We start from the raw sequence: 15,000 nt of genomic DNA on the forward strand, positions 1-15,000 counted from the left end.
GAGTCTGTCTGTGGTGAGATGCGGGTTTTCGGATGAGTGATGACGTGTGCATTATTTGTGGGAGGCGTTTCGGACGAGTGATGACGTGTATATTATTTGTGGGAGGCGGTATCGGATGAGTGATGACGTGTGCATTATTTACAGGTGGCGGTATCGGATGAGTGAAGACGTGTATATTATTTGTGGGAGACGGTTTCGGATGAGTGATGACGTGTATATTATTTGTGGGAGGCGGTTTCGGATGAGTGATGACGTGTATATTATTTGTGGGAGGCGGTTTCGGATGAGTGATGACGTGTATATTATTTGTGGGAGGCGGTTTCGGATGAGTGATGACGTGTGCATTATTTGTGGAAGGCGGTTTCGGATGAGTGATGACGTGTGCATTATTTGTGGAAGGCGGTTTCGGATGAGTGATGACGTGTGCATTATTTACAGGAGGCGGTTTCGGATGAGTGATGACGTGTGCATTATTTACAGGAGGCGGTTTCGGATGAGTGATGACGTGTGCATTATTTGTGGGAGGCGGTTTCGGATGAGTGATGACGTGTGCATTATTTGTGGAAGGCGGTTTCGGATGAGTGATGACGTGTGCATTATTTGTGGAAGGCGGTTTCGGATGAGTGATGACGTGTGCATTATTTGTGGAAGGCGGTTTCGGATGAGTGATGACGTGTGCATTATTTACAGGAGGCGGTTTCGGATGAGTGATGACGTGTGCATTATTTGTGGAAGGCGGTTTCGGATGAGTGATGACGTGTGCATTATTTGTGGAAGGCGGTTTCGGATGAGTGATGACGTGTGCATTATTTACAGGAGGCGGTTTCGGATGAGTGATGACGTGTGCATTATTTGTGGGAGGCGGTTTCGGATGAGTGATGACGTGTGCATTATTTGTGGAAGGCGGTTTCGGATGAGTGATGACGTGTGCATTATTTGTGGAAGGCGGTTTCGGATGAGTGATGACGTGTGCATTATTTGTGGAAGGCGGTTTCGGATGAGTGATGACGTGTGCATTATTTGTGGGAGGCGGTTTCGGATGAGTGATGACGTGTGCATTATTTGTGGAAGGCGGTTTCGGATGAGTGATGACGTGTGCATTATTTGTGGGAGGCGGTTTCGGATGAGTGATGACGTGTGCATTATTTGTGGAAGGCGGTTTCGGATGAGTGATGACGTGTGCATTATTTGTGGAAGGCGGTTTCGGATGAGTGATGACGTGTGCATTATTTACGGGAGGCGGTTTCGGATGAGTGATGACGTGTGCATTATTTGTGGAAGGCGGTTTCGGATGAGTGATGACGTGTGCATTATTTGTGGAAGGCGGTTTCGGATGAGTGATGACGTGTGCATTATTTGTGGAAGGCGGTTTCGGATGAGTGATGACGTGTGCATTATTTGTGGGAGGCGGTTTCGGATGAGTGATGACGTGTGCATTATTTGTGGAAGGCGGTTTCGGATGAGTGATGACGTGTGCATTATTTGTGGGAGGCGGTTTCGGATGAGTGATGACGTGTGCATTATTTGTGGGAGGCGGTTTCGGATGAGTGATGACGTGTGCATTCTTTGTGGGAGGCGGTTTCGGATGAGTGATGACGTGTGCATTATTTGTGGAAGGCGGTTTCGGATGAGTGATGACGTGTGCATTATTTGTGGAAGGCGGTTTCGGATGAGTGATGACGTGTGCATTATTTGTGGGAGGCGGTTTCGGATGAGTGATGACGTGTGCATTCTTTGTGGGAGGCGGTTTCGGATGAGTGATGACGTGTGCATTATTTGTGGGAGGCGGTTTCGGATGAGTGATGACGTGTGCATTATTTACAGGAGGCGGTTTCGGATGAGTGATGACGTGTGCATTATTTGTGGAAGGCGGTTTCGGATGAGTGATGACGTGTGCATTATTTACGGGAGGCGGTTTCGGATGAGTGATGACGTGTGCATTATTTGTGGGAGGCGGTTTCGGATGAGTGATGACGTGTGCATTATTTGTGGGAGGCGGTTTCGGATGAGTGATGACGTGTGCATTATTTGTGGAAGGCGGTTTCGGATGAGTGATGACGTGTGCATTATTTACAGGAGGCGGTTTCGGATGAGTGATGACGTGTGCATTATTTGTGGGAGGCGGTTTCGGATGAGTGATGACGTGTGCATTATTTGTGGGAGGCGGTTTCGGATGAGTGATGACGTGTGCATTATTTGTGGGAGGCGGTTTCGGATGAGTGATGACGTGTGCATTATTTGTGGGAGGCGGTTTCGGATGAGTGATGACGTGTGCATTATTTGTGGGAGGCGGTTTCGGATGAGTGATGACGTGTGCATTATTTGTGGGAGGCGGTTTCGGATGAGTGATGACGTGTGCATTATTTGTGGGAGGCGGTTTCGGATGAGTGATGACGTGTGCATTATTTGTGGGAGGCGGTTTCGGATGAGTGATGACGTGTGCATTATTTGTGGGAGGCGGTTTCGGATGAGTGATGACGTGTGCATTATTTGTGGGAGGCGGTTTCGGATGAGTGATGACGTGTGCATTATTTGTGGGAGGCGGTTTCGGATGAGTGATGACGTGTGCATTATTTGTGGGAGGCGGTTTCGGATGAGTGATGACGTGTGCATTATTTGTGGGAGGCGGTTTCGGATGAGTGATGACGTGTGCATTATTTGTGGGAGGCGGTTTCGGATGAGTGATGACGTGTGCATTATTTGTGGGAGGCGGTTTCGGATGAGTGATGACGTGTGCATTATTTGTGGGAGGCGGTTTCGGATGTGATGACGTGTGCATTATTTGTGGGAGGCGGTTTCGGATGAGTGATGACGTGTGCATTATTTGTGGGAGGCGGTTTCGGATGTGATGACGTGTGCATTATTTGTGGGAGGCGGTTTCGGATGTGATGACGTGTGCATTATTTGTGGGAGGCGGTTTCGGATGAGTGATGACGTGTGCATTATTTGTGGGAGGCGGTTTCGGATGAGTGATGACGTGTGCATTATTTGTGGGAGGCGGTTTCGGATGTGATGACGTGTGCATTATTTGTGGGAGGCGGTTTCGGATGAGTGATGACGTGTGCATTATTTGTGGGAGGCGGTTTCGGATGTGATGACGTGTGCATTATTTGTGGGAGGCGGTTTCGGATGAGTGATGACGTGTGCATTATTTGTGGGAGGCGGTTTCGGATGTGATGACGTGTGCATTATTTGTGGGAGGCGGTTTCGGATGTGATGACGTGTGCATTATTTGTGGGAGGCGGTTTCGGATGAGTGATGACGTGTGCATTATTTGTGGGAGGCGGTTTCGGATGTGATGACGTGTGCATTATTTGTGGGAGGCGGTTTCGGATGTGATGACGTGTGCATTATTTGTGGGAGGCGGTTTCGGATGTGATGACGTGTGCATTATTTGTGGGAGGCGGTTTCGGATGTGATGACGTGTGCATTATTTGTGGGAGGCGGTTTCGGATGAGTGATGACGTGTGCATTATTTGTGGGAGGCGGTTTCGGATGTGATGACGTGTGCATTATTTGTGGGAGGCGGTTTCGGATGTGATGACGTGTGCATTATTTGTGGGAGGCGGTTTCGGATGAGTGATGACGTGTGCATTATTTGTGGGAGGCGGTTTCGGATGTGATGACGTGTGCATTATTTGTGGGAGGCGGTTTCGGATGAGTGATGACGTGTGCATTATTTGTGGAAGGCGGTTTCGGATGAGTGATGACGTGTGCATTATTTGTGGGAGGCGGTTTCGGATGAGTGATGACGTGTGCATTATTTGTGGGAGGCGGTTTCGGATGAGTGATGACGTGTGCATTATTTGTGGAAGGCGGTTTCGGATGAGTGATGACGTGTGCATTATTTGTGGAAGGCGGTTTCGGATGAGTGATGACGTGTGCATTATTTGTGGGAGGCGGTTTCGGATGAGTGATGACGTGTGCATTATTTGTGGGAGGCGGTTTCGGATGTGATGACGTGTGCATTATTTGTGGAAGGCGGTTTCGGATGAGTGATGACGTGTGCATTATTTGTGGAAGGCGGTTTCGGATGAGTGATGACGTGTGCATCATTTGTGGAAGGTGGTTTCGGATGAGTGATGACGTGTGCATTATTTGTGGGAGGCGGTTTCGGATGAGTGATGACGTGTGCATTATTTACAGGAGGCGGTTTCGGATGAGTGATGACGTGTGCATTATTTGTGGGAGGCGGTTTCGGATGAGTGATGACGTGTGCATTATTTGTGGGAGGCGGTTTCGGATGAGTGATGACGTGTGCATTATTTGTGGGAGGCGGTTTCGGATGAGTGATGACGTGTGCATTATTTGTGGGAGGCGGTTTCGGATGAGTGATGACGTGTGCATTATTTGTGGGAGGCGGTTTCGGATGAGTGATGACGTGTGCATTATTTGTGGGAGGCGGTTTCGGATGAGTGATGACGTGTGCATTATTTGTGGGAGGCGGTTTCGGATGAGTGATGACGTGTGCATTATTTGTGGAAGGCGGTTTCGGATGAGTGATGACGTGTGCATTATTTGTGGGAGGCGGTTTCGGATGTGATGACGTGTGCATTATTTGTGGGAGGCGGTTTCGGATGAGTGATGACGTGTGCATTATTTGTGGAAGGCGGTTTCGGATGGGTGATGACGTGTGCATTATTTGTGGGAGGCGGTTTCGGATGAGTGATGACGTGTGCATTATTTGTGGGAGGCGGTTTCGGATGAGTGATGACGTGTGCATTATTTGTGGGAGGCGGTTTCGGATGAGTGATGACGTGTGCATTATTTGTGGGAGGCGGTTTCGGATGAGTGATGACGTGTGCATTATTTGTGGAAGGCGGTTTCGGATGGGTGATGACGTGTGCATTATTTGTGGGAGGCGGTTTCGGATGAGTGATGACGTGTGCATTATTTGTGGGAGGCGGTTTCGGATGAGTGATGACGTGTGCATTATTTGTGGGAGGCGGTTTCGGATGAGTGATGACGTGTGCATTATTTGTGGGAGGCGGTTTCGGATGAGTGATGACGTGTGCATTATTTGTGGGAGGCGGTTTCGGATGAGTGATGACGTGTGCATTATTTGTGGAAGGCGGTTTCGGATGAGTGATGACGTGTGCATTATTTGTGGGAGGCGGTTTCGGATGTGATGACGTGTGCATTATTTGTGGAAGGCGGTTTCGGATGTGATGACGTGTGCATTATTTGTGGGAGGCGGTTTCGGATGTGATGACGTGTGCATTATTTGTGGAAGGCGGTTTCGGATGTGATGACGTGTGTATTATTTGTGGGAGGCGGTTTCGGATGTGATGACGTGTGCATTATTTGTGGAAGGCGGTTTCGGATGTGATGACGTGTGCATTATTTGTGGGAGGCGGTTTCGGATGTGATGACGTGTGCATTATTTGTGGGAGGCGGTTTCGGATGTGATGACGTGTGCATTATTTGTGGAAGGCGGTTTCGGATGTGATGACGTGTGCATTATTTGTGGGAGGCGGTTTCGGATGAGTGATGACGTGTGCATTATTTGTGGGAGGCGGTTTCGGATGTGATGACGTGTGCATTATTTGTGGGAGGCGGTTTCGGATGAGTGATGACGTGTGCATTATTTGTGGGAGGCGGTTTCGGATGAGTGATGACGTGTGCATTATTTACAGAAGGCGGTTTCGGATGAGTGATGACGTGTGCATTCTTTGTGGGAGGCGGTTTCGGACGAGTGATGACGTGTGCATTATTTGTGGGAGGCGGTTTCGGATGAGTGATGACGTGTGCATTATTTGTGGGAGGCGGTTTCGGATGAGTGATGACGTGTGCATTATTTACAGAAGGCGGTTTCGGATGAGTGATGACGTGTGTATTATTTGTGGGAGGCGGTTTCGGATGTGATGACGTGTGCATTATTTGTGGAAGGCGGTTTCGGATGTGATGACGTGTGCATTATTTGTGGGAGGCGGTTTCGGATGTGATGACGTGTGCATTATTTGTGGGAGGCGGTTTCGGATGTGATGACGTGTGCATTATTTGTGGAAGGCGGTTTCGGATGTGATGACGTGTGCATTATTTGTGGGAGGCGGTTTCGGATGAGTGATGACGTGTGCATTATTTGTGGGAGGCGGTTTCGGATGTGATGACGTGTGCATTATTTGTGGGAGGCGGTTTCGGATGAGTGATGACGTGTGCATTATTTGTGGGAGGCGGTTTCGGATGAGTGATGACGTGTGCATTATTTACAGAAGGCGGTTTCGGATGAGTGATGACGTGTGCATTATTTGTGGGAGGCGGTTTCGGATGAGTGATGACGTGTGCATTATTTGTGGGAGGCGGTTTCGGATGAGTGATGACGTGTGCATTATTTACAGGAGGCGGTTTCGGATGAGTGATGACGTGTGCATTATTTACAGAAGGCGGTTTCGGATGAGTGATGACGTGTGCATTCTTTGTGGGAGGCGGTTTCGGACGAGTGATGACGTGTACATTATTTACAGGAGGCGGTTTCGGATGAGTGATGACGTGTGCATTATTTACAGGAGGCGGTTTCGGATGAGTGATGACGTGTGCATTATTTGTGGAAGGCGGTTTCGGATGAGTGATGACGTGTGCATTATTTGTGGAAGGCGGTTTCGGATGAGTGGTGACGTGTGCATTATTTACAGGAGGCGGTTTCGGATGAGTGATGACGTGTGCATTATTTACAGAAGGCGGTTTCGGATGAGTGATGACGTGTACATTATTTGTGGAAGGCGATTTCGGATGAGTGATGACGTGTGCATTATTTGTGGGAGGCGGTTTCGGATGTGATGACGTGTGCATTATTTGTGGGAGGCGGTTTCGGATGAGTGATGACGTGTGCATTATTTGTGGGAGGCGGTTTCGGATGAGTGATGACGTGTGCATTATTTGTGGGAGGCGGTTTCGGATGTGATGACGTGTGCATTATTTGTGGAAGGCGGTTTCGGATGAGTGATGACGTGTGCATTATTTGTGGAAGGCGGTTTCGGATGAGTGATGACGTGTGCATTATTTGTGGGAGGCGGTTTCGGATGAGTGATGACGTGTGCATTATTTGTGGGAGGCGGTTTCGGATGTGATGACGTGTGCATTATTTGTGGAAGGTGGTTTCGGATGAGTGATGACGTGTGCATTATTTGTGGAAGGCGGTTTCGGATGAGTGATGACGTGTGCATTATTTGTGGGAGGCGGTTTCGGATGAGTGATGACGTGTGCATTATTTGTGGGAGGCGGTTTCGGATGAGTGATGACGTGTGCATTATTTGTGGGAGGCGGTTTCGGATGTGATGACGTGTGCATTATTTGTGGGAGGTGGTTTCGGATGTGATGACGTGTGCATTATTTGTGGGAGGCGGTTTCGGATGTGATGACGTGTGCATTATTTGTGGGAGGCGGTTTCGGATGAGTGATGACGTGTGCATTATTTGTGGGAGGCGGTTTCGGATGTGATGACGTGTGCATTATTTGTGGAAGGCGGTTTCGGATGAGTGATGACGTGTGCATTATTTGTGGGAGGCGGTTTCGGATGAGTGATGACGTGTGCATTATTTACAGGAGGCGGTTTCGGATGAGTGATGACGTGTGCATTATTTGTGGAAGGCGGTTTCGGATGAGTGATGACGTGTGCATTATTTGTGGGAGGCGGTTTCGGATGTGATGACGTGTGCATTATTTATGGGAGGCGGTTTCGGATGTGATGACGTGTGCATTATTTGTGGAAGGCGGTTTCGGATGAGTGATGACGTGTGCATTATTTATGGGAGGCGGTTTCGGATGTGATGACGTGTGCATTATTTGTGGAAGGCGGTTTCGGATGAGTGATGACGTGTGCATTATTTGTGGAAGGCGGTTTCGGATGAGTGATGACGTGTGCATTATTTGTGGAAGGCGGTTTCGGATGAGTGATGACGTGTGCATTATTTGTGGAAGGCGGTTTCGGATGTGATGACGTGTGCATTATTTATGGGAGGCGGTTTCGGATGTGATGACGTGTGCATTATTTGTGGAAGGCGGTTTCGGATGAGTGATGACGTGTGCATTATTTATGGGAGGCGGTTTCGGATGTGATGACGTGTGCATTATTTGTGGAAGGCGGTTTCGGATGAGTGATGACGTGTGCATTATTTGTGGAAGGCGGTTTCGGATGAGTGATGACGTGTGCATTATTTGTGGAAGGCGGTTTCGGATGAGTGATGACGTGTGCATTATTTGTGGAAGGCGGTTTCGGATGTGATGACGTGTGCATTATTTGTGGAAGGCGGTTTCGGATGAGTGATGACGTGTGCATTATTTGTGGAAGGCGGTTTCGGATGTGATGACGTGTGCATTATTTATGGGAGGCGGTTTCGGATGTGATGACGTGTGCATTATTTATGGGAGGCGGTTTCGGATGTGATGACGTGTGCATTATTTGTGGGAGGCGGTTTCGGATGAGTGATGACGTGTGCATTATTTGTGGAAGGCGGTTTCGGATGAGTGATGACGTGTGCATTATTTGTGGAAGGCGGTTTCGGATGAGTGATGACGTGTGCATTATTTGTGGAAGGCGGTTTCGGATGAGTGATGACGTGTGCATTATTTGTGGAAGGCGGTTTCGGATGTGATGACGTGTGCATTATTTGTGGGAGGCGGTTTCGGATGAGTGATGACGTGTGCATTATTTGTGGGATGCGGTTTCGGATGTGATGACGTGTGCATTATTTGTGGGAGGCGGTTTCGGATGAGTGATGACGTGTGCATTATTTGTGGAAGGCGGTTTCGGATGAGTGATGACGTGTGCATTATTTGTGGAAGGCGGTTTCGGATGAGTGATGACGTGTGCATTATTTGTGGAAGACGGTTTCGGATGAGTGATGACGTGTGCATTATTTGTGGAAGGCGGTTTCGGATGGGTGATGACGTGTGCATCATTTGTGGAAGGCGGTTTCGGATGAGTGATGACGTGTGCATCATTTGTGGAAGGCGGTTTCGGATGAGTGATGACGTGTGCATTATTTGTGGAAGACGGTTTCGGATGAGTGATGACGTGTGCATTATTTGTGGAAGGCGGTTTCGGATGGGTGATGACGTGTGCATTATTTGTGGAAGGCGGTTTCGGATGAGTGATGACGTGTGCATTATTTGTGGAAGGCGGTTTCGGATGAGTGATGACGTGTGCATTATTTGTGGAAGGCGGTTTCGGATGGGTGATGACGTGTGCATTATTTGTGGAAGGCGGTTTCGGATGAGTGATGACGTGTGCATTATTTGTGGAAGGCGGTTTCGGATGAGTGATGACGTGTGCATTATTTGTGGAAGGCGGTTTCGGATGGGTGATGACGTGTGCATTATTTGTGGGAGGCGGTTTCGGATGAGTGATGACGTGTGCATTATTTGTGGAAGGCGGTTTCGGATGGGTGATGACGTGTGCATTATTTGTGGAAGGCGGTTTCGGATGAGTGATGACGTGTGCATTATTTGTGGAAGGCGGTTTCGGATGGGTGATGACGTGTGCATTATTTGTGGAAGGCGGTTTCGGATGAGTGATGACGTGTGCATTATTTGTGGAAGGCGGTTTCGGATGGGTGATGACGTGTGCATTATTTGTGGAAGGCGGTTTCGGATGAGTGATGACGTGTGCATTATTTGTGGAAGGCGGTTTCGGATGGGTGATGACGTGTGCATTATTTGTGGAAGGCGGTTTCGGATGAGTGATGACGTGTGCATTATTTGTGGAAGACGGTTTCGGATGAGTGATGACGTGTGCATTATTTGTGGAAGGCGGTTTCGGATGAGTGATGACGTGTGCATCATTTGTGGAAGGCGGTTTCGGATGAGTGATGACGTGTGCATTATTTGTGGAAGACGGTTTCGGATGAGTGATGACGTGTGCATTATTTGTGGAAGGCGGTTTCGGATGGGTGATGACGTGTGCATTATTTGTGGGAGGCGGTTTCGGATGTGATGACGTGTGCATTATTTGTGGAAGACGGTTTCGGATGAGTGATGACGTGTGCATTATTTGTGGAAGACGGTTTCGGATGAGTGATGACGTGTGCATTATTTGTGGAAGGCGGTTTCGGATGAGTGATGACGTGTACATTATTTACAGGAGGCGGTTTCGGATGAGTGATGACGTGTACATTATTTACAGGAGGCGGTTTCGGATGAGTGATGACGTGGGTATTTGTCTCGTGTCGAAAGAATATTGGTGTATTTCTTTCTATTCGGATAAATGATGTAGATTTGTTGTTTTGCATGAGTAAGGACATGTACGTTTGTTTCGCTGATTTCATGTATGTATGCACATTGTCTAACAGCTGATTAGTGAAGCTTGTTTACCATCTGGTGATCATTTCTCGTTTTTTTCTCATTGTCACGTTGCTATGAAGATAAATTACTGTTTGTGTTGGAATGTACCAGAATAGTCTTCAGTTTACATATTTAATGGAATGTGCTGTTATGATACAGATTTTTAAAAAAATAAACCCAGTCCGCAAACATTGTATTGAAGCAGTAATGAATCTTACTAATAAGTAATAATAATAATAAGTAATAAGTAATAATGATAATAAGTAATAAGTAATAATAATAATAATAATCTAAATGTCTTACTAATGAAGTACTGTCAATGTACATTCACATGCTCGTACGCACAGACGCACCAGCAACCAACCACCCACACACACAGACACGTGCACTCAAACACACACACACACGCAAACCAAACACACACACACACACACAGCAACAATAACAACAAACACACACAGCAACAATAACAACAAACACACACAAACACACACACAGCAACAATAACAACAAACACACACAGCAACAATAACAACAAACACACACAGCAACAATAACAACAAACACACACACAAACACACACAGCAACAATAACAACAAACACACACAAACACATACAACAACAATAACAACAAACACACACAGCAACAATAACAACAACACACACAAACACACACAGCAACAATAACAACAAACACACACAAACACGCACAGCAACAATAACAACAAACACACACAGCAACAATAACAACAAACACACACAAACACACACAGCAACAATAACAACAAACACACACAGCAACAATAACAACAAACACACACAGCAACAATAACAACAAACACACACAGCAACAATAACAACAAACACACACAGCAACAATAACAACAACACACACAAACACACAGCAACAATAACAACAAACACACACAAACACACACAGCAACAATAACAACAAACACACACAAACACACACAGCAACAAAAACAACAAACACACACAGCAACAAAAACAACAAACACACACAAACACACACAGCAGCAATAACAACAAACACACGCAGCAACAATAACAACAAACACACACAAACACACACAGCAACAATAACAACAAACACACACAAACACACACAGCAACAATAACAACAACACACACAAACACACACAGCAACAATAACAACAAACACACACAGCAACAATAACAACAAACACACACAGCAACAATAACAACAAACACACACAGCAACAATAACAACAAGCACACACAAACACGCACAGCAACAAGAACAACAAACACACACAGCAACAATAACAACAAACACGCACAAACACACACAGCAACAATAACAACAAACACACACACACACACAGCAACAATAACAACAAACACACACAACGACAATAACAACAAACACACACACAAAGCAAACACACAGAAAAAGAGACAAAACAAAAAGATCAGAGACTCGGCCAGTAGAAGTAGGTGGCGCTGGGGTCGTCGAGGAGGGCGGAGTCGGCCGGACCCTTGTCTGAGAGGCGGCACCTGAAGGAACTTCCTGCAGGCACCGCTGACGCAGAAACGCAGCGAAGGTGAACCGTGCAGAGAGTGCGGCATTCACCTTCAGATAAAAAAGAAATATATGTTTAAGTACCAGCGGTCTGACTTTACCCCGCTCTCGAACAGCCTGTGAATAAATCTTAAGCAGCTCTTTGATTTCGCTAAAATTCCCCTTCTTCTATGTTAAAACAGCGGGATAATGATGGCGGTCCTTCCACTCAAGAGGACAGACGCTATTATGAGTTTTAGCCTCGGAGTCATAAAGGAAGGAAGAAGGCTGGATTAAAAGAAAGAAAGAAAGAAAAAAAAAAAAGGAACTATGCTGCGAGATTATTGTAAAATGTGGTTCTTGTTTATCAATATTTTAGTTTATTCTCTGTATTTGTATAGAAGAGTTTTGATATGCATGATATATGGTTAACACGCTATAGCATTAGCTTCCGATAAATGGGAAAATGATAAAACATGATTATATCACATAAATAATTAAGGTTTAAGGAAGGAGGCGCAAGTGTATAAACTCGGTGGCTGGGTAAGTGAAACGTGGCGTGTGAGATGCGTAGACTTTTGTAGTGTTAAGTTTACAGTATTTTCAGGAATTCGGATAAATATACAAGGTAATTGAAAAGTATTTAAGGGTGGTTGGCATGTAAATGCGGATTATCATTTCTTAAAATCAAAGATTTATTGTATTGTATAAATTAATACATACACACACGTACACACACACAGACACACACACACACGCACACACACACACACAAACACACTCACTCACTCACTTACTCACTCACTCACTCACTCCCTCACTCACTCACTCACTCACACACACACACACACACACACACACACACACAGACACACACACACACACACACACACATACACACACACACAGACATACACACATACACACACACACACACACGCACACACACACACACACACACACACACATATATATACATATATATATATATATATATATATATATATATATATATATATATATATATATATATATATATATATATACATTTATATATATATATGTACATATATAAATATATATATATATATATATATATATATATATATATATATATATATATATATATATAAATATATATGTATATATATATATATATATATATATATATATATATATATATGTACATATATATATATATATATATATATATATATATATATATATATGTATGTATACATACATACATATATGTATGTATATATACATATATATGATTATGTATGTGTGTGTGTATGTGTATGTATATATACACATACATGCATATTATATATATACATATATTTTTTGAGTATGAATCTATATATCCATATATATATATATATATATATATATATATATATATATATATATATATATATATATATATATATGTATATATATATATATATATATATATATATATATATATATGTATATATATATATATATATATATATATATATATATATATATATATGCATATATACATATATGTTATATATATATGGATATATGTATATATATACATATATATAATTATGTATGTGTGTGTATATATATATACACAAACGCAAATGCATATATCATATATATAATTTTTTTTAAATATGACTCTATATATATACATATATATATATATATATATATATATATATATATATATATATATATATATATATATACATATACATATCTCTCTGTATATACACATGCATACATATATTTAGACACATATATATTTATTTATTCATTTATATATATATATATATATATATATATATATATATATATATGTGTGTGTGTGTGTGTGTGTGTGTGTGTGTGTGTGTGTGTGTGTGTGTGTGTGTGTGTGTGTGTGTGTGCGTGCGTGCGTGTGTGTGTGTGTGTGAGTGTGAGTGTGTGTGTGAGTGTGTGTGTGTGTGTGTGTGTGTGTATGTGGTGTGTGTGTGTAACACATACAGAGGGAGAGAGAGACAGACAGAAAGAGACCGAAAAAGACAGAGAGAGACAAAGACAAAGAACGATACTTACAGACACTGCTGACGTCAACTGCCTTGTACATGTCGGAGTCCTGCAGCGCCTTGGCCTCCGTCTGCATGAAGGCGCCAAACCTCCCAGTCTCTATGAAGAGGAAGGTCGCCGAGGTTGGTAAGGTGCGAGTCGCCAGCATCAGCAACACCCAAGGCACGGTAGACACCACCATGCTTAAGTAGGGAAAAAAGGAGTGATGAAGCGATAGAAAAGGGGTAAATTTAAGGTAAAAGAAGAAGAAGAAAATTGTAAGGAATTAAGGAAGAGATAGATAAGGAAAGGTTGTTTTAAAAAGGTAAAAGGTAAGGAGAAAAAGTAAGAAATTGGTTGAAATGAATAAAGAAAATGAGGTAAAAAAGTAGAAAAACGATAGAAAATGAGTGAAATAAATGTAAAGCAAAAATCGAAAAAAGTCGAAATGGAAGTAAAGAAATGAAGAAAAATAAATAAGGGTTAAACGTCAAATACCTTATGTTTTTTTTACGATTATTCATTCTTATTCATAATTTTCTCTAGAATTTGGCCATAGCGAACACTGCTCATCTTGTCTAAGACCGAAAACGAGGAATTAGAAATAAAAATGAAAATAAAAACATATAATGTTAAATCGTATCATCATATCCTTATTCCTCTCACATGATCCTGTTTTGAAACCTCCTTTGAAAGGGTATGGCAGTCAGTCATTTATAGCACGATACTACGTCTTTTTAAAGCATCATTTCTGGCCTTTATTAGCTGTATGAAAGTTCTGTTCCGTGAAATATGATTCATTCGTCACAGCCAAAAATACAGAAGTATTGTTGGGACACTTTTCAAATCATTGCATTCTTCGAATAATAGTTTTGATATACATATATATATATATATATATATATATATATATATATATATATATATATATATATATATATATATATATATATATATACACACAAATGTATATATATATATTCATATCATGAGGGCCGTTCTTGTATTATTTTTTCATTTACTTATTTTTGTTACTTGTGTGCTTTCGTTTCTCGGTAACCTGATAAACAAAGGGAAACATTCACTTAAAAAAAAAACGTTCCTCATAAACTAACAATAAAGTCACTGTCAGACA

General features: G+C 43.4%; 1 protein-coding gene across 1 annotated transcript in view; it reads right to left on the reverse strand.

The window, feature by feature from the left end:
• Window positions 1-14,067, reverse strand: part of LOC138859209 (uncharacterized) — a 14,307-nt gene extending 240 nt beyond the window's left edge. Inside the window, exons 1-3 of the mRNA XM_070113413.1 lie at window positions 13,896-14,067; window positions 11,742-11,894; window positions 1-8 (exon numbers count right to left, since the gene is read on the reverse strand). The exon at window positions 1-8 is cut by the window's left edge and continues 240 nt beyond it. Coding sequence (XP_069969514.1) covers window positions 1-8; window positions 11,742-11,894; window positions 13,896-14,067 — 333 coding nt within the window. The remainder of the gene's footprint in view (window positions 9-11,741; window positions 11,895-13,895) is intronic.
• Window positions 14,068-15,000: the final 933 nt, after the last annotated feature.

Source organism: Penaeus vannamei, chromosome 34 (assembly GCF_042767895.1).
Source record: "Penaeus vannamei isolate JL-2024 chromosome 34, ASM4276789v1, whole genome shotgun sequence".
Lineage (NCBI taxonomy): Eukaryota > Metazoa > Arthropoda > Malacostraca > Decapoda > Penaeidae > Penaeus > Penaeus vannamei.